The sequence below is a fragment of the Solanum tuberosum genome, unplaced genomic scaffold (genome assembly GCF_000226075.1).
Source record: "Solanum tuberosum cultivar DM 1-3 516 R44 unplaced genomic scaffold, SolTub_3.0 scf00103, whole genome shotgun sequence".
Lineage (NCBI taxonomy): Eukaryota > Viridiplantae > Streptophyta > Magnoliopsida > Solanales > Solanaceae > Solanum > Solanum tuberosum.
Genome location: NW_006239027.1, coordinates 816,201 through 835,956, shown reverse-complemented (window position 1 = coordinate 835,956; position 19,756 = coordinate 816,201). Strand labels below are relative to the sequence as shown.

Below are 19,756 nucleotides of genomic sequence, written 5' to 3'. Positions count from 1 at the left end.
CAATTCAAAGCCCAATTTATTGGGCCCATGATAATTGAAAAAACAACTACGAAAATAAAATATCTTTGGGAAAATTGTATGAAATAGCAAATTTTTAATTCAAATTAAATGTTATAGCCATAGTTTTATTTTATTTGTAATTCACAGCAAACATTTCATTTTTTTGCCATCTGATTCGGTATACAATTAGTCATTTTATACATTTCGGTATAAAATGTGTTTGTGTTTAGTATAAAGCGAGAGAAAAGTGTATATACAAATATAAATACATATATTTTCGTCCTATACACTTATAATTATACAAATACAGATTTTATCATACAAATTAATAATGTATAAATGAATTTATACAAAACTAGAAATTTGTATAAAATTGGATGTATATAGCGAATTATACAAATAAAAAGCTCCATAGCAAACATAAAATTTGCTATGGAGTGCAATTATGCAAACTATAACTATAACATACAAATATGATTTTTATGTTTGCTATATGTGAAAGTTACTCAATATTTTTTGGGTTGAAAAATTCAATTATGAGAATAAATCTTTTGTTTCTTTTCTTTTAATCTCATTTTCAAACCAAATAAAGAAAGAAACTAATAGTTTTTCCAATTCAGCATTTTCTTCTCTTAACCTTACCTTGTATAAACGACCAACAAATAGAACATTCATAATTAAATGGTTTACCATTTAATAGTACGTTAAATTTGTGACGATTCAAACTCATAATTCATAAAGATTAGAAGTGTGCATATCAATTACATGAAGGTTAACTACGTTTAGCCATAAATCACAAATATCAAAATCAAAATTTATTGATATTTGCCCGAGAAAAGGTTTTTGGATTTTTCCGATAAAGTGTACCTATAAACATATAATTAATTATACAAACTCCAAATATTTCTTTAGTCCAATCAAAATACAACTATCTAAGGTGTTTCTTAAGAAAATAACACAAAATATGAGATGAGTGATGACACTAAAATATTCAATAAAAAATAATAATGATATCATATAAAATAAATATTGCAAAGTTATAATGACAATGATCATAGTTTAAAAGTACTAAATGATGCTAAAATAAGTATAATAAGTATTAGTTACGTGATTAAACATTAAAGAAAAAATAAAATTCGATTATGTATTTTAAATGTCTAAACCAATGAAACTAAAGAACAAATATTCAACATTATTGTCATTCTTAGTGTGGAATTAATTTATTTTGTTAGCATTGTATTGATTTGATTTAGAATTGAGCTTTATTAGAATTACTAATATCTATGGACTATAACTTTTATTGGACCATTCAAAATTTTAAGTTTAAGAAAACTTGAAAAAAATATGTTAAAAGATAAAAATTATGAAAACGTATAAGTAATATTTAGAAATTACATCAAAGTAATACTTTTATGTATAAAATAAATTTTAAAAATTATATATATAATGTCGGGTTGGTTTGGTCTTGGGTTGGCTTTTTTTAGTTAAAATCAAGCCAACCCAAGTATAGTTGAGTTTTTTTTTTCAATACCAAACCAAGTCAAACCAAACCATTAGTCGAGTTTTTTTTCCAATTTTACTCGATTTGTGGTTTGATTCGATTATCGATTTGATTTTGTACACCCCTAACTGTCACACTAAGTATTGACACTCACGTTTATACACTCTTAGTAACAACAAAAGTTCTAATAACTATAACAAAAAGGCATGAATGAGTAATTATTACTGATAGAAAGACATGAAAAATGTGAAGTGGTGAGCTCACATGAAGTGTATGAGATAATATTATAAGTGTATCCATGCCTATTTGTTATAAAAACCCCAAATTAGAAGAAAATGTTCAATTCTCAAAATTATGACAACATCTCAAACTTTTCCTCCCAAATATTTAAAAGAGGATAGCCTAAGTGAAGAGTGTAAGAAATTGCTCTCTATCCTACCAAAAGAAAAAGGATGGATTGGATCATATATCTATAATTACCAAGGTTTTTGGATATCACCAAGATTGCTTCAAGGTGTGATTGCGTGTCAAAAACAATTTCAAGCTCAAGATAGTGATATCTTTCTTGTTACAAATCCGAAATCAGGAACTATTTGGTTAAAATCACTTTTATTCGCTTTGGTGAATCGAATGAAACATCCTATGTTTGAACAAAATCACCCTTTACTTAACAAGAACCCTCATGATCTTGTTCCATTCTTGGAACTTACACTCTATGTTGATGGACAAGTCCCTGATTTCTCATCCTTCACCACACCTAGACTCTTGTCAACTCATTTGCCCTTTGCTTCATTACCAAAATCTGCCCAAGATTCAAAAACCAAACTTGTTTACTTATGTAGGAATCCTAAGGACACTTTCATTTCTATGTGGCATTTTTCAAACAACTTAAGACTTCATCACAAAGATACCAATTCAATTGAAGAAATGTTTGATCTTTATTGTAAGGGGATGAGCGTTTATGGTCCATTTTGGGATCACGTGTTAGATTATTGGAAACAAAGCATAGAAAATCCTAACAAAGTACTTTTCTTGATGTATGAAGAAATTAAAGAACAACCTAAAATGCATCTTAAGCGCTTAGCTGAATTCTTGGAATGTCCATTTTCAATAAAGGAAGAAAATTGTGGAGTTGTAGATGAAATATTGAGAATGTGTAGCTTTAAAAATTTGAGCAATTTGGAGGTGAATACAACTGGGAAGTTGTCAACTGGAGAGGAAAATAAAGTGTTCTTTCGTAGAGGAGAAATTGGAGATTGGAAAAATTATTTTACTACAGAGATGAGTGAGAAATTCAATTATATCATTGAACAAAAATTTCAAGGATCTGGACTGAAATTTTCATACAATTGATTAGGGGTTATTTGTTTTGAAAATCAATGTTGGAGTATGTGTGTTTTTTTTTTTTTTTTTTTTTATTTTTTTTTTTTATTTTTTTTTTTGAGTATGTGTGTTTGGAATCGATGTAACAAGAACATATATATATATCACAAAAGTTCTATTGTAGTAATATAATGGTACTGATTTATATGTTCATTACTCAAATTATTACAAATTATGTATAAAATTCATATTATTTTATTTTCTTATGGACAAAAAGGGCACAACACACTCTCACTCTCTATATATGTATACACTCATGTTTAGAGAGATTACAGATTAGAGGACGACTTGTTACGATCAGTTCAATAATCGTTTTGACACTTGTTGCATGTTTCAAGGCTTATTGTTTTGACACTTGTTGCATGTATCAGAAAAGAAAACAAAAAATTAGATGTTAGGTTTAAAAAAAATGATCAAAAAATAATATTTGAGGTAAATGGACTTGAAATAGAGGTTTGAAAGTTTTGAGGTTCGGATAACGATTTAAAACATAGATTGTTTGAACGAGTTTCAAGGAACTCTGGAGCAATTCGAACACTTATGTAATTAAAAAAAAATCATCACTCATGTTCTTGAAAAGATGAGTGAAATAGATGTTCAAAAAGTCTGTTCAAGTGATATTTAAGCGGATTTGTTCACAAGGCATTGTCAACCTCAATATTCAAGAAGAATGCATCATTTCCGAGATATTAAGTGATAATTTAATCAAGAATAATAAAATATGTGATGTACTCTTTCTCTTTAATCAAGGTTTTATTCAATTAAACTTTTCTGATAAAATTTTTAATAAGACAACTAACAATTTTATTACTAAATATGTGTATATTTTTTTCTTTACTAAATTTTTCACCCATAGATATGCCTAATTAAGAGCTATCTCTGAAGTGCTTTGTCTAGTTCTCTTGCTTTGTTTTTCAATTATTAATTGGGAAAAAGAAGTGTTTTCTAACCTGACCCCACAACAACAACATTGTTAATGTAATGTAAGAGCTTTATTTGAAGTTTCTTGTCTAGTTCTTTCTATATATACACTTGTGAATACACCTTCATCATACAAATTAGAAGAAAACACTCAATCTTTAAAACCATGACAACATCTCTTCCCAAATACTTACAAGATCAAGAGGGTCTAAGTGAAGAGTGTAAGAATTTATTCTCAAATGTGTTAGTTATTATTTTTGAGCAAGGTGCATTCTTGTCTAGTTCTTTCTATATATTCTCAAATGTGTTAGTTATTATTTTTGAGCAAGGTGCATTCGTAATCCTTGAGAGGCTATTTTTATATCTGAAATGATAAGAATTATAAAGTCAGACAAGCCCTAGGATTGGGCTCAAGCTTAGCTCAATTATTGCTATCACATGGTTGGTGATTTAGCTCTATATATATTCAATTATTGCTGTCACATGGCTGGTGATTTAGCTCTTTATATATTCAAGGTCTAAACCTTCGGTGACCCTTTAAAATTGGCACGAAGTTTCACTTAGACACCTCAAGTGAGCAATGTTCATTTTAGACACCTCATGTAGGGTCTCGCTGTGTCATTTTGACACTCTTTTGCCAATCAACAAAAATATATGAGGTGTGTGTTACACTCGTGAATGACGTGTAAAGTGTCGAATTAAATGACGACATTTGTCAAAAACAATTTGTAGATAATGAATTTTGAGTAAAAATATAAAGTAACCAATGACTTCCCCCACCCCATTGTCTTCTCCAAATACCCCCATCTCTTTTTTGCTAAAACATCTGGGCACCTACATACTCTTTCTTTTTTATTAGTGTCTTCTTCAAAAAAAGAAAAAATCTTTTTTACCCTAATTAGCAGGTTTATAATTCGCCAAAAATTAAACTTACTCCTCTTTAAATATTAAATTCTTTCAAGAAAGAATCTCATGAATAATTTAATATTTAGTCTTGAAATGGGTCTATTCCTAAATTTCTAAAATAGTTTCCATCATTTTTCATCATTTTACTGTAACTATTTTTATTCACCATGTTGGATATTTAAGTTTGCAAAAATGGTGGCTGAAAATGGGAAAGAAGAAGAAAAAATAATTAAAAAAGAAGTGTTTTCTAACATGGCCCCACAACAACAACATTATTAATGTAATGTAACAAAACAAGAGCTCTATTTGAAGTTTCTTGTCTAGTTCTCTCTATATATACACTTATGAGTAAACCTTCATCATACAAATTAGAAGAAAACATTCGATCTTCAAAACCATGACAACATCTCTTCCCAAATACTTACAAGATCAAGAGGGCTTAAGTGAAGAGTGTAAGCATTTTTTCTCAGTCTTACCAAAAGAAAAAGGATGGATGGAATCGTATATTTATAACTATCAAGGTTTTTGGGCATCACCAAGAATAATTCAAGGTGTGATTGCATGTCAACAACAATTTCAAGCTCAAGATAGTGATATCATCCTTGTTACACCTCCTAAATCAGGAACCACTTGGTTAAAATCTCTTTTATTTGTTTTAGTAAATCGAATGAAATATCCTGTTTTTGAACAAAATCACCCTTTACTTGTTAAGAACCCTCATGATCTTATTCCAGTCTTGGAAATTAGACTCTATGGTGATGGTCTTGTCCCTAATTTTGCATCCTTCACTTCACCTAGACTCTTGTCAACTCATGTGCCCTTTGCTTCATTGCCAAAATCTGTCCAAGATTCAAAAACCAAACTTGTTTACTTGTGTAGGAATCCTAAGGACACTTTTATTTCTATGTGGCATTTTACAAACAATTTAAGACTTCATCACAAAGATATGCATCCCATTGAAGGAAAATTTGAATCTTTTTGTAAGGGGGTGAGCCCTTATGGTCCGTTTTGGAATCACGTATTGGATTATTGGAAACAAAGTATAGAAAAGCCTAACAAAGTACTTTTCTTGATGTATGAAGAAATTAAAGTGCAGCCTAAACTTCAGCTTAAACGCTTGGCTGAATTTTTGGAATGTCCATTTTCCATAGAGGAAGAAAATTGTGGAGTGATGGATGAAATATTAAGAATGTGTAGCTTTGAGAATTTGAGCAAATTGGAGGTGAATGTAAATGGGAAATTGTCAAATGGAGCAGAAAATAAAGTGTTCTTTCGTAAAGGAGAAGTTGGAGATTGGAAGAACTATTTTACCATAGAAATGAGTGAGAAACTCAATCATATTATTGAACAAAAGTTTCAAGAATCTGAAATAAAGTTTTCATACATCTGATTAGGCATTAAGATTCTATATGTCAATTGAATGCAATTATTTGCTTTAAAAGTCAATGTTGAATTGAAGTAGTTGTATTTGAGATTAATAATGTAATAAGAACATACTGCAAGAGTTTTATTGTAGTACTGATACAATTATGTTCACAACTTAAATTGTTGAAAAAATATGTATAAAATCATATATCTTTAATTGGTCGCAAACGGTGCTTTTCATAGTACGATCGTTTTCCTTTTCGATTTTGAGAGTGTCTAGTATTTGTATTGAAGTCAATTAATTTTGATTAGAGCTGTGTAGAGCTTTATTCGAGAGAAAGCACTTTCTATCAAATCATCATAAATATTTTTTTACTATGCTTATGTTTGTCCATATAATATTTTCCACTTCTATTCAACAAAGAAATTTCGAAACACCATTTAATTATATATTAGATTGATTTTGAAACTACGTAATAAAGTTTGAGAGACTATTTTTACATCGTGAAATGATAAGAATCATAAAGTCAGACAAGCCCTAGGATTGGACTCAATTATTGCTTTCACATGGGCGGTGATTTAGCTCTATATATATTCAATTATTGCTTTCACATGGCTGGTGATTTAGCTCTATATATATTCAATTATTGCTATCACATGGCTGGTGATTTAGCTCTCTCTCTATATATATACTAGATATTAGGTGTCCGTGTCAGTACGGACGTAATATATGTTAATTTTTAATTTCAATTTATGTGATATTTATGAAATTTGGAGAGTCAATTAATTTTTTGGTATGTTTTTTAAAAAATATTTTAAGTTGTTAATTTGTTATGATTTATCATTTTTTTAATGTTATTTTCAAATAATATATGTTACTCATTTTGTTCCAACTTATATTACACATACGGAATTAGGAGAGTCCACCAAATTTCTTATATGTTCTTTTAAGTATTTTCAGTTGTTAATTATAGTATGATTTACGTAACTTTCAATATTATATATTGTTTCATCTATTCAAATTCATGTGTCACAGATAGAATTTTAAGAGTCAACTAAATTTTTTCTATTTTTTAAAAAAAGAATATTTTAAGTTGTTAATTAATGTGATTTATAATACTTTAACGTCATTTTAATTATAATAGAATATTTTAAGTTGTTAATTATTGTGATTTATAGAATTTTTAAACATATCTCGTATGTTTAAGAGTAGTGTTTTGTAGTCTCTTATTAGATACTATAAATATTTTAAGTCATTAATTATTGTAATTTATAGCGTATGTTACATAATTTTCAAATTTACAATAAAATATTTTAAGTTTTGTTACTCATAATTATTTATAGTATCTTCAACGTAATCTTTGAATATATGCTTAATTAAAAAAGAAAGTAAGACTCTTATTAGATAGTATAAATATTTAAGTGGTTAATTATTATAATTTATGGCGTATGTTACGTAATTTTCAAATTTATAATAAAATATTTTAAATTATTAATTATAATAATAATAATTTATAGTATCTTCTATGTAATCTTTGAATATACGAGTAATTAAAAAAAATAAGACAAATACATTAAAATAGAAAGGACAACAACAAAATTTGAACAAATTTAAGTAGGTAACATTTTTGTAATATGCAATTTATAAATTGAGTAATTAACATTTGCGAGGCAAGAAATAAAAGAAAGGAATGGAATTGATAAGGTGGGGTCATATCTATTGACAATGAAATAAATGCAAAGCAAAATTGAAAAGGTAGAGTCAATGAACTTTTCGGCTCAGGCAAGTTAAAAAAAGAAAATATAAACGAATTTTTATGTCAAATGATAAGAATGTACAACCGTAAAGAAGCTGGGTATAATATTAAAGAAAATACCCATATTACCCCTGGCTAGGGAAGCAGACATGTTGACTAGGGGTGTACATAGGTCGGTTTGGTTTGGTTTGGTTTTTTATTAAAAAAACCTAAACCAATTATGTCGGTTTATTAAATCTAAAAAACAAATCAAACCACATAAAGTCGATTTTTTCGATTTTTCAGTTTTTTTACAACTATATGGTGTTTGAAAAAGAGATCAAATATATTTTCACTTACCTGTGTGATAAACTAAACTTAAAAATGTTAAATGAATAGAAATTTTTGAAAAGACGGTAAAATTCACACGAGTACTTTTTTTTTTTTTTTAAATATCAACGCTCATTATGTTAAATTAATAAGATTAAAGGCTACAGACAAACTGAATACAAAACAAAATATTTACAAAGTAAATTGTTAACATTGAATTTGAAAAACTATAACAATATAATTGTAACTTCGGATCTTAATACAAAATAAAATATTTACAAATTTTACAAGCCCAAATTTGAAATAAAATATATAAACGTTTGTGGACTTTTTTCTTTTAATATCAAACCAAATCAAGAGTGGTCGGTTTTTTTTTTTTGAACTGCCAAACCAACCAAACCAAACCACAAATCATTTTTTTTTTCGGTTTGATTTAGTTCGTCGGTTCGATTTGACTTTATGGTTTGACTTCTACACCCCTAATGTTGACGAACAACTGCTTCCCTAATCTCTTATATATAGTAGTAATATGTATGAGTAAATCTTCAACCTACAAACTAAACGAAACACTCCTCTATACACTTTAAAACATGTCAAAATCTCAAACTTCTCCCCAAATTCCTCCCAAGTATTTACAAGAGGATGAAATCAGTGATGAGTGTAAGAAATTGCTCTTAACTCTACCAAAAGAAAGAGGATGGCTTGCATCACATATCTATAATTACCAAGGTTTTTGGGTAGCACCAAGATTCATTCAAGGTGTGATTGCTTGTCAACAACAATTTCAGGCTCAAGATAGTGATATTATCCTTGTTACAACTCCTAAATCAGGAACCACTTGGTTAAAATCTCTTTTATTTGTTTTAGTGAATCGAATGAAATATCCTGTTTTTGAACAAAATCACCCTTTACTTGTTAAGAACCCTCATGATCTTATTCCATTCTTGGAAATTAAACTCTATGTTGATGGTCTTGTCCCTAATTTTGCATCCTTCACTTCACCTAGACTCTTGTCAACTCATATGCCCTTTGCTTCATTGCCAAAATCTGTCCAAGATTCAAAAACCAAACTTGTTTACTTGTGTAGGAATCCTAAGGACACTTTTATTTCTCTGTGGCATTTTACAAACAATTTAAGACTTCATCACAAAGATATACATCCCATTGAAGAAAAATTTGAATCTTTTTGTAAGGGGGTGAGCCTTTATGGTCCGTTTTGGAATCACGTATTGGATTATTGGAAACAAAGTATAGAAAAGCCTAACAAAGTACTTTTCTTGATGTATGAAGAAATTAAAGTGCAGCCCAAACTTCAGCTTAAACGCTTGGCTGAATTTTTGGAATGTCCATTTTCCATAGAGGAAGAAAATTGTGGAGTGATGGATGAAATATTAAGAATGTGTAGCTTTGAGAATTTGAGCAACCTGGAGGTGAATGCAGATGGGAAATTGTCAACTGGAGAAGAAAATAATGCGTTCTTTCGTAAAGGAGAAGTTGGAGATTGGAAGAATTATTTTACCATAGAAATGAGTGAGAAACTCAATCATATTATTGAACAAAAATTCCAAGGATCTGGAATAAAGTTTTCATACATCTAATTAGGCATTAAGATTCTATGTCAATTGAATGCAATTATTCGTTTTAAAAGTCAACGTTGAATTAAAGTAGTTGTATTTGAGATTAATAATGTAATAAGAACATACTACACGAGTTTTATTGTAGTACTGATACAATTATGTTCACAACTTAAATTGTTGAAAAAATATGTATAAAATCATATATCATTATTTGGTCGCAAACGGTGCTTTTCATAGTAAGATCGTTTTCCTTTTCGATTTTGAGAGTGTCTAGTATCCGTATTGAAGCCGATTAATTTTGATTAGAGTTGTGTAGAGCTTTATTCGGAAGAAAGCATTTTCTATCAAATCATCATATATATTTTTTTACTATGCTTATGTTTGTCCATACAATTTTTTCCACTTCTATTCAACAAAGAAATTTCGAAACACCATTTAATTATATATCAGATTGATTTTTTGAAGATAATTTCAAATTTGAAAAAGTCGCTCTTGCTAGTTTTCTACTTTATAAAATAAGGTATAATAAATTAAATAACTTATTGGTATTTCTCCTTCCATTTCCTTTTTAATTCTTTCTTTCAAATGATTGCAAAAGGCATATCTTGAAGGACTAGTGAAACAACAATAATGCATTTTAACAAATTACTAAATTGACCCTAAATAAATTAAGCTAATGATGTGTACAAATCATCTTATATCAAACATCAACCAACTATATCAGCATCTACCTAGTTTTTACACTATTTTATTACCCCCCTCACCCACCAACCCCACACACCCATATATATATATATATTTCCTCGAGAGCCAGTCCCACTATATATATATATATATATATGTTACATTTAATTTTTTTTATGGGTTGTTAATTTATTTGTTGGAGTTGTAAAATTTAAAATGGATATATATTTATTTATATATATGAACAAGTTAGCGCTTAAATGCTAAATGGTGGTAGCAAGCACCCTTTTTTATTCGAGCGATTCATAATCGAACACAAATCGATAATTCAAATAAAAAAAAAGTTATTGGTTTAAAGGTTTTTTTTTATTATTATTTTTGGATTATCAATTCTTAATGGTTTGAGGTTTTTTCTTAACGGATTAATCGATAACCTAATAGTAAATTAAAAAAATTATACTTATAGAATTTGGTATATATAAAATCCTTGATTATGAATTTAGATTCATATTTTTATTTCTAACAATCACAAACTTTCAATTATTTTCAAACATGTTAATATTATTTTTGAGCAAGATGCAATCTCAATCCTTACTCCTACCTAATAAAGTTTGAGAGACTATTCTTATATCGGTTAAGAATCATAAAGTCAGACAGCCCTAGGATTGGACTCAAGCTAGCTCAATTATTGCTATCACATGGTCGGTGATTTAGCTCTATATAAATACTAGTAATGATGGCCGGGCTTCGCCCGGCCCAACACGACCAAAGTTAATAGAATCAGAGATCTAATGTATAGAATGAAAAAATATTAATATAAAATGCAGGGACTACAGGGTTTGTAAATGTCAATTGGAATCACATTTCAAAATGACCCATTGAGAATACGGTACAACTAAGAAACAATGTTTTCTGGTTCAAAAATGCCAAATCTCGGCTGAAGCACCATTTGCCAGGACTCTTTGGCGTAGTTTTTTTGGCTTGGACAGGGCATTTAGTCCATGTTGCTTTTACTGCATCCAGAGGGGAGTACGTTCGGTGGAATAATTTCTTAGATGTATTACTGCTTCCCCAAGGTACGCAACTATGTACATCAGAAGGTAATAATTTTTCGGAACTATGTACAGCAGAGGTAATAAATTTTCATGCTTCATTTGTTACAGAGAATGTGAGGTATGCTGCCTGAACGGAAGTAGAATATATTAGATGGAGCAATAAAAACACAAAATATTGTTGAATCATGTGACTTGGGAGAATGTTTAGGATATTTAATGAAAACAGTGCAAAGCATCGGTAGGGTACCTTTGAAATACTCATTGAGTAAATTCTGTAAATCCAGTACCCAAAGCCTAAAATAAGAGAATGGTTATCGACAATATACATTATTGTGTCCATAAGGAAAACAAGTTATATAAGTGACATTCGATGTTTATTGTCACTTCAGCCACTACCGCTAGATAACATATAAATGGTATTGGGATAAAAAAAAATCTAGCTTGGTGACAGACAGTGATATTCAAATGAAACAAGGCATTCTTCAAGAATTTAAAGATATGGACCAGATTCAGGACTAAACATGGATATGAAGCTGATAGATAGAGATTTATCTGACCGTATAAATATCTGCATGTAAATTTCCATCTCATCCTATCCCCTTTTGTATCACTGAATTTAATACATTCCGACAACATTATCAGCAAAAATACTGAGATGGGTCAAAATTAGCTACTGAATCATCCAAAGATTTCATAAAGGTTTCATTCACTCCCCAAATCGGAGTATGCTTTGGAAAAGGAATTTGAAACCATGAAACTCATAAAGGGGAAAAACAAAGAAACAACTCAGAAAGGAGTGTATAGCGCAAATTTCAGTACTTGTAAGGCCGAGGCAAGAAGGTAGATTCAAGTTTCTTCCATTATATGGTAACATATGGTAATACTTACATAATTTTGTTAAAGTACTTAGCAAAACACCTTATTCTACTGTGCTTATAAGGATTATAAAATTGCAACTGTAAAATTTGACCTTTAAAAATAGCTAAGTGGACGAAATGTTAACCGAGATACTACCTGATCAAGTCCACCAAGTCAAGCCTTCTCGCTGACTCTGTCATGTAACCAATAAGCATTTTCAACATTGAACGACATATCCACCTTGGTATTTACTGTAAAGATAGAAATTCCTTTAAAATGGAGAAAACGAAAACTTAGAAAGCAATGTTATCTCAGAAAAAAATCTCCATCAGACCTTTATTGACATTTTGATTTCCAACACATCTACCTCTTGCAGAGTTAAAGAGTAACATGACCTGTACCAAACAATTTAACAGTGAAGAATCAATAAATAGAAAACATCCTGATCAAATTAAGTTGAGTAATAATTCCATATGGAAAAACTAAGTTGAATGTAGAATGAGGGAATAGGATAAATACAGAATAGAAGCGTCACATGATTGCCCTCTGGATGATTTCTTGATATACTATGTTAGATGTAGAATGATCATCATGGCTCGTTGGTGTAGATGGTCGAATAAGTATTCTGACAGAATTTGAACTTTTTGCTCTCGATAAAGCAACGTAAAGCTGACCATGTGAGAATACAGGTTCTCACAAGTAAATTCCAACAAAATCTAAAGTTTGACCTTGAGCTTTATTTATAGTCATAGCAAAGCATAATCTAATGGGAAATTGTGTTCTTTTAAATTGAACAGGAACTTTTTCATCTTGTGATGATAATAATGGTATTCTTGGAATAAAGACATGTGTATTTTTGAAATCGCCTGTGGTAATCTTAGCACTAATAACATGAGTTTTAAAATCAGAGCAGGTCAATCGTGTGCCATTACACAAACCTTCACATGGATTTAAATTTCGTAACAATATAATTGGACAATTTTCTTTCAAACGTAATATATAAGGGGGCAAACCTGGGGGTGTAAAGTGTGTAGCAGGTCTTCAAATTGTGCTTGATTGTTAAAAGTCAAGAGCTTCATCAGTCGCAATAAATGTTTTTGATTTTCCTGTGAATTGATCGATAAGCATGTCATTAATTTCATCAACAAAATCATTTTTAGTTGTCAGAATCACACGGGAATCTGTAGGAGACAAATCACAGTAAGATGGATTCAAATTTGAATATGTTGCTGCAAATAGTTTATCTAAAGATTCTTTTTCTGTTGTATAAGGAATAATTAAAGGGTCTGGAATTTCAATCTTGTTTGTTAGGTTGACCTGCTCTTGTCCATTTCCAATCTTCAAAAGGTAATCACAAAATGTGGGATCTATTCTTGCTCTTATATTTTCAGATAAATGGAATTTTTCAAGTTCATTCCAAATGGTAGAATATAACAAACTTTGGGCAATAAAGTCTTCCTTCTTTCCATATCGTACAACCGGAAGAGTTTGTCTGAAATCGCCTCCTAAAACTATAACTTTTCCACCAAATAATACATTTATATTCATCAGATCTTTTAACAGCAGATCAAGAACTTCTATCATTCTTTTTTTAGCCATAGAGACTTCATCCCAAACAATTAATTTTTCTTGTCGAATTAGACCTGCAAGCGAGCTTTCTTTACTTATGTTACAACTTGAATTCTCATCCAAATCAATGGGAATCTTAAACCGTGAATGTGTTGTACGTCCACCTGGAAGAATAGAAGCAGCAACACCAGATGTGGCTGTTGCTAAAGCTATGTATCCCATTGATCGTATAGTTGCTAATAAGGCACGGTATAAAAAAGTTTTCCCTGTACCTCCTGGACCATCTATAAAGAATGCTCCTACTTTGTTTGAAAATATTCTCTCTGTAATCACATTATATGCAATCATTTGCTTCTTGTTCAACTTCTTATGCAAGAGAACATCGTCTTCACTAACAGTAATAGATCTCTCAAAATGAACGTCATTTGCCTCTCTCGCTGCTGCAGAAGAGTTGATACTTTGTGGGATGAGTTCATATTCATTTATATCATGCCCCATAGAATGCAAAATGTCATTAATATGATTCAAAGCTTGATATCGAATATTTTTTCTTTCAATAGTCTGTAACATTTTATAGTCTTCGACCATTGAATCTTCGAATTGCTCCCATAGCTTTCTTGGGTTGACTGGAGCACAATATACCAATAATGTAGCAAATAAGCGTCTTAAGCTATGTGGCATCTGATAACTGGCAGCCTCAGACATACAGTCTACGAAACTGTTATCACAATGTAATAATCCTCTTTTGTCGACAGATTCTCTAAAAGTAGTACAACGCTCTCCATCCACTGTAGTAAGATCCTTGTATGATGTTGGTGCTCGTATATGCATTAATAGTAATCTAAGATAATATCGTTCTCCTTCAGTAGGATGACATGTGACAATTCGCCCAACAGCACAACGTTTTTGTCTACGTGTCCAAACTTTGTGACTGGATGACCACACAAAATACTCAGGGAATTGTTTGTACAATAAATTGAGTTCAATAGCATATTTGTCAGTTTTGTTCATATAGAAAAATTTTGTTAACATTGTTTTTTTGATCATAGGATTATTTAAAATTGTATTTATATTTGTATTGCTCCTAAAAGAAACAAATTGTTGGTCCTGAAGATGTAATTGAAGGCGATAAACGCTGGGAGACATTTCACTTATAGCAAAACCAACAAGACGCCATACAGCCTCGGGAGGAGAAATCCATCTAGCAGATCGATATTCTTTTACTTCGTCTATCTCTATGGCTGCATCGTTATTTTGTACACAGAATGCAATCTTGTCATGACCTTTACAAATGTATTTATAGAGATACTTCACAACTTTGATGTCGGAGCAAACTTCAACATTTATGTGACAGTTGAATTTTCCAAGTAAATACGGATTATATGGAACCACCCAAGAGTTATCCAAGTATTGATGTCTTACTTTCACAACTTCTCCTGTATTTCGTCTTTTGTAAATTGGATAAGAATCGCTCCCTTTTGATGTTTGATGAGCAAACTTTTTTGGGTATTTGAACTTGCAATAACCCTTTTTTTTTGTACAAGAATTTGTTGGATTTTAACTGCCACAAAGACCATGCATCATATGCTTAATGACAAGCTTACGCAAAGCTGATTCTGTACATTCATCTGGTAATTCTGCTCTAATTATATCATCATATGCTTCTGCTGTCAATAGCTTGTGCTCATTACTCAATATAATAAGAAAATGAGCATGGGGTAATCCCCGTTTCTGGAACTCAACAGTATACATATAAGCAACAACTTTTCCAAAGATATTTCGCTTTAGTATATCCGTTTTCAGTTCTTCTACTTTAGCTCTGAATACTCGGCTAATCAAATCAGGTCTATTTTGTACCTCATCGCTTGATGATAAATGTTCTTTTATTTCTGGCCAAGATGGGTTACATGTTATAGTTATGAATAGATCAGGCTTTCCAAACTGTTGAACTAATGCAATAGCATCCATATAACGTTGGCGCATATCTCTAGGTCCTCCAATAAAGGAATTTGGTAGAAATGTTTGTTTTCCAACATTAGAAGCATCTCGTTCGCCAAGTCTCAAAACATCAAAAAGTCCTCCTAGTATACTCATTCTGAACAAATCTTGATTAAAGAAAACAAAGTCCAATCTTTGTGTTTCTAATTTTATATATAGATCAACTGCATATTGCTGTAATAATCTGCCTGTATGCAAAATTTCATCTTCATCATCATTTCTCATCTGAAATTTATAACAATAATATTCTCGAACTGAAACTGTATCTCTTTTACTTTTTTCCTTTTTGTAAAAGTTGGGCTTCCATATGAAGGTATCCATCAATAAAGGCAAAGTTTTTTATACTCGGCAATTGTTCAAACTCAAGTAAAGTAAGATTTGTACAAATATTTTGTCTGGTGTGAAATTTTTTGATACCACAATGCCACCCGCCTTGTCCGTGTGGAAATAATAGTGGGTATTGCAAAGGATCATAACAGCCAAAATAGTAGTTCACTCTTTGTGTTTTGTCACAGTGTGTATAAACTTGAACATGTGGTGCATGAGCAGTACAATTGTCATTTTCATCAACCCATATTGCCGCAATCTCTGTAGTAGTAGGCAGGTTATATACTCGTTGATCCAATCCAGCATCACATTTCAGTGCTATGTGAAAATTTTGCAAGTTCAGCGTGCTTGCTAAAGATCGGAGGAACATTGAATATGGATTATCTTTTAGCACGTTCATAAGTTCAATCACTATCGATTCGTTCAATTTATCAGAGCAAGCCATTCTATTTTCAATCTCATTCATGTTATCAAAAAAGTACAACTGTAAGTTTCTCTGGGATATAAAGAATCTACCAAGTGATGCATCTGTCCCTGAACCTTAAATGTATAAATACCACAATTTCGCTTAGCTAAATCTCTATCGTAATTAACACCAAGTGAAGTAAATGCAAATAGATTATTATATGTTCTGATGTATGTTTGAAAATGCTTTGATTCTGCATCATTTCCCATATATAATTTTTTTAGAGTAGCTGGCATGCGATGGGAGGTTAATTTGATCGTACCTTTTCCATAGCAGAATCCGGGGGATTCATATTGAAATCTTTTGGCAGCGCAAAAGTTACAATCTGGAACTTTTTGTAAGTGAACATAATCAGATCGTAGTTGGCTAATATTAGCAGCGGATTTTTTACCCTTTGCAAGAGCTGCATATTGCAAACAACTGTAAGTAATAAAAGTAGGAAAATGGTAAAAATCAATAAGGGGGCACACTGACCACTGGTTCTAACAGCTTCAAAGATTTCGATATGCGAATTATTTGTGGTACCGGATGTTGAACCTGATTCATGAAAATTATTGATAAATCAATATGTACAGTAGACACAAAGTTAAGGACAGTACAACTTCTGGGCTTACCTTTTTGAAACGCATAGAAAGGATAAGTCATTTTTTTCCCTTGGTCAACCACATTGTTGGATGAAGAAAGACCGCTACGCTCAGTAACTGCATAATAAGAGTGTAATGTTATTCTTTACCTGAGATGTATATGGCAGTCAAAAGAAATAAGTTAACTGAAGTTTGATGTTAGTGCTAATCAATAGTTGAAACTTAAAACGTCTAACACATTTGAGGTGACTAAAATGGAAGCTGATTCAACACAACTATCTACTAAATGAACAAACAGAGCAAAGGTAGGAATAAATGGTAAACAAAGATTAACAAGCCTATATTTTTGTGAAAACTCCAAAGGAATGAACCATTGTTTTTTTCCTTTGTAGCACAATTGGTGCCCTAAAAATATCAAATGTACTGATTACTATCAGGAAAATGTTTATAAGCATGAATAACAACATACATATAAGAATAAAAGATGTGATCAATTAGATGTCCCAACCTGACTTGAAAATAGAGGAAAAGCATCCAACATCAACATTATCTTGACTAAGACATATCGGTTCAGCAGGATTAGAAGAATTTGTATTTCCAAGAATACGCTTAGTTGTTGCCTCTCTTCTATTGAGGCGTCGTTGTAGCAGAAGTGCCTTTTTTGCAGATGTGGGCATATTTTGATAAATTTGGCGTTGTTTGGCATTCTTATTGTAAAACTCTGTTGTGTTGGCAAGACACTTTCTTGTTTGTTGAGGATTCATTGATACTGTAATGACTTTACTAATCTATAATGCAGCACCAACATCGTCAAGAATCACAACAATGGTAAATTGAATATATACAAACATTCTATTTTAGAGAGAATTTAACATATCATTGGGATCGTAAAGAATCACAACGCCGATAAATTGAATATATACAATAATTCAAAGATTCTATATTGGAAAGAATTTAACAAATAATTTAGAGCATCCTTTTTTTTAAAGCATGACTATGATTTAAGGTAGGAATGTTAATTTGGAGGCACACCAAGGGAAAACATGAATTCGTTATTTCTATTTTATTGAAGTGATAATTGTAACGTTAGAGTGAGTGAAAATGCCCAATTTTTCAATGTAGCAAACTGATTAGTAACAATGTTCTTAATTCCCATTCCATTTTCCATTCGGTCGTTTCATTTTGCATTTTCATCAGACAACAAAATGAAAATTCAGGGGAAAAAATTTATTAGTGTTTTGGTAGATGTTTGAGGACCTAATCACCAAGTAGTTCAAAATTATAAGTAAAGGTAAGCAAGAAAGCAAGGTAAATCTTTCACTGAAAGAAGCAGCCGACAAATATATTTTTAAAATTAAAACCCAAAGACAATATAAAGCGAAGAGAAAAGAGTAGAAAACTCTTACGTGGTAGTTAACTGTATAACCAACAAATATATTGAGCAACAATTTTAGCAAACAGAGGGAGGAAGATGATGATAAACCAAAAAGTGGGAAGGGAAAAAAGGAAAAGCAAAAGATGTAGAAAAGGACAAACAAAAAGCCTGTAGAAATCTGTAGAAATTTCCTTAAGAAAGAGCAAATGAGTACACGTTTCCTTAAGAAACAGCAGATGAGTACACGTGTAGAATGAATGGGCTCCAAATCAAACAAAGCAAAATTGTACGGTCTATTCTGATCTATTATATAGATTAAAATGACGGAAATGCCCTGTTGACCCTAAGCTCCTCTATTCTCATCTATATTATATGATATGATATATATGAGTACACGTGTAGAATGAATGGATACGCTCTATTCTCATCTATTATATAGAGTAATATTCAATTATTGCTATCACACGGCTGGTGATTTAGCTCTATATGTACTGGATATTAAAGGCCCGTTTGGCCATGCGATATGATATCATGATATGAAATTATGAGATGAAATTGAAGGTTTGTTTGGACATGCGATATGTAATTTTTGTGTTGTATATTTTCTCATAAACATAAAAATTCCATAAGTTGTAAAACTATTAAAATAGCCCCAATTGTTAATTCAATCTTATCAAATAAACAAAAAATTATAAAATCGCATAATAAATTATTACAAAGTTATTTGTTCTCCACTTAAGTAATTGTTTCATCTAACTTTAATTTAATAAAAAAAATTGAACATAAATTGTACTATACTAGTCTTTAATATAATCCTCTCACATAGTACGGACAATTTCCTCACGTTGAACTTGCATTTCTCGATCATGTGACCGAGAAGACGAACCAACATTGTTACTTTGAGCCATTATTTGTTGGTCAATATCCTCCGCAACTATATCTTCATGTTCATAGACCATAAATATTTCATCACTACTTTGGTATTCTCGCAAATAATTATGTAACACTGCACAAGCTATGACAATTTTCACTTGTGTATCAATATCATAATGGTTCATGCCTTGTTTCAGTATTCTAAATCTATTTTTCCAAGCTCCAAAAGTCCGTTCAATCACATTACG

General features: G+C 30.9%; 3 protein-coding genes across 3 annotated transcripts; all 3 read left to right on the top strand.

Annotated features, from left to right (window-relative positions):
• Positions 1–1,855: 1,855 nt before the first annotated feature.
• LOC102602057 (cytosolic sulfotransferase 12-like) lies at positions 1,856–2,860 on the top strand. The gene has a single exon (XM_006348732.2). The coding sequence runs from the start codon at positions 1,856–1,858 to the stop codon at positions 2,852–2,854; it is 999 nt and encodes a 332-aa protein (XP_006348794.1). The 3' UTR covers positions 2,855–2,860.
• Positions 2,861–3,894: 1,034 nt separating this feature from the next.
• Positions 3,895–6,299, top strand: LOC107060864 (cytosolic sulfotransferase 12-like). Its single transcript, XM_015309308.1, has 2 exons — positions 3,895–4,034; positions 5,172–6,299. The coding sequence occupies exons 1-2, from the start codon at positions 3,972–3,974 to the stop codon at positions 6,099–6,101; spliced, it is 993 nt and encodes a 330-aa protein (XP_015164794.1). The 5' UTR covers positions 3,895–3,971; the 3' UTR covers positions 6,102–6,299.
• Positions 6,300–8,670: 2,371 nt separating this feature from the next.
• On the top strand, positions 8,671–9,875 carry LOC102583626 (cytosolic sulfotransferase 12-like). The gene has a single exon (XM_006348587.2). The coding sequence runs from the start codon at positions 8,733–8,735 to the stop codon at positions 9,738–9,740; it is 1,008 nt and encodes a 335-aa protein (XP_006348649.1). The 5' UTR covers positions 8,671–8,732; the 3' UTR covers positions 9,741–9,875.
• Positions 9,876–19,756: the final 9,881 nt, after the last annotated feature.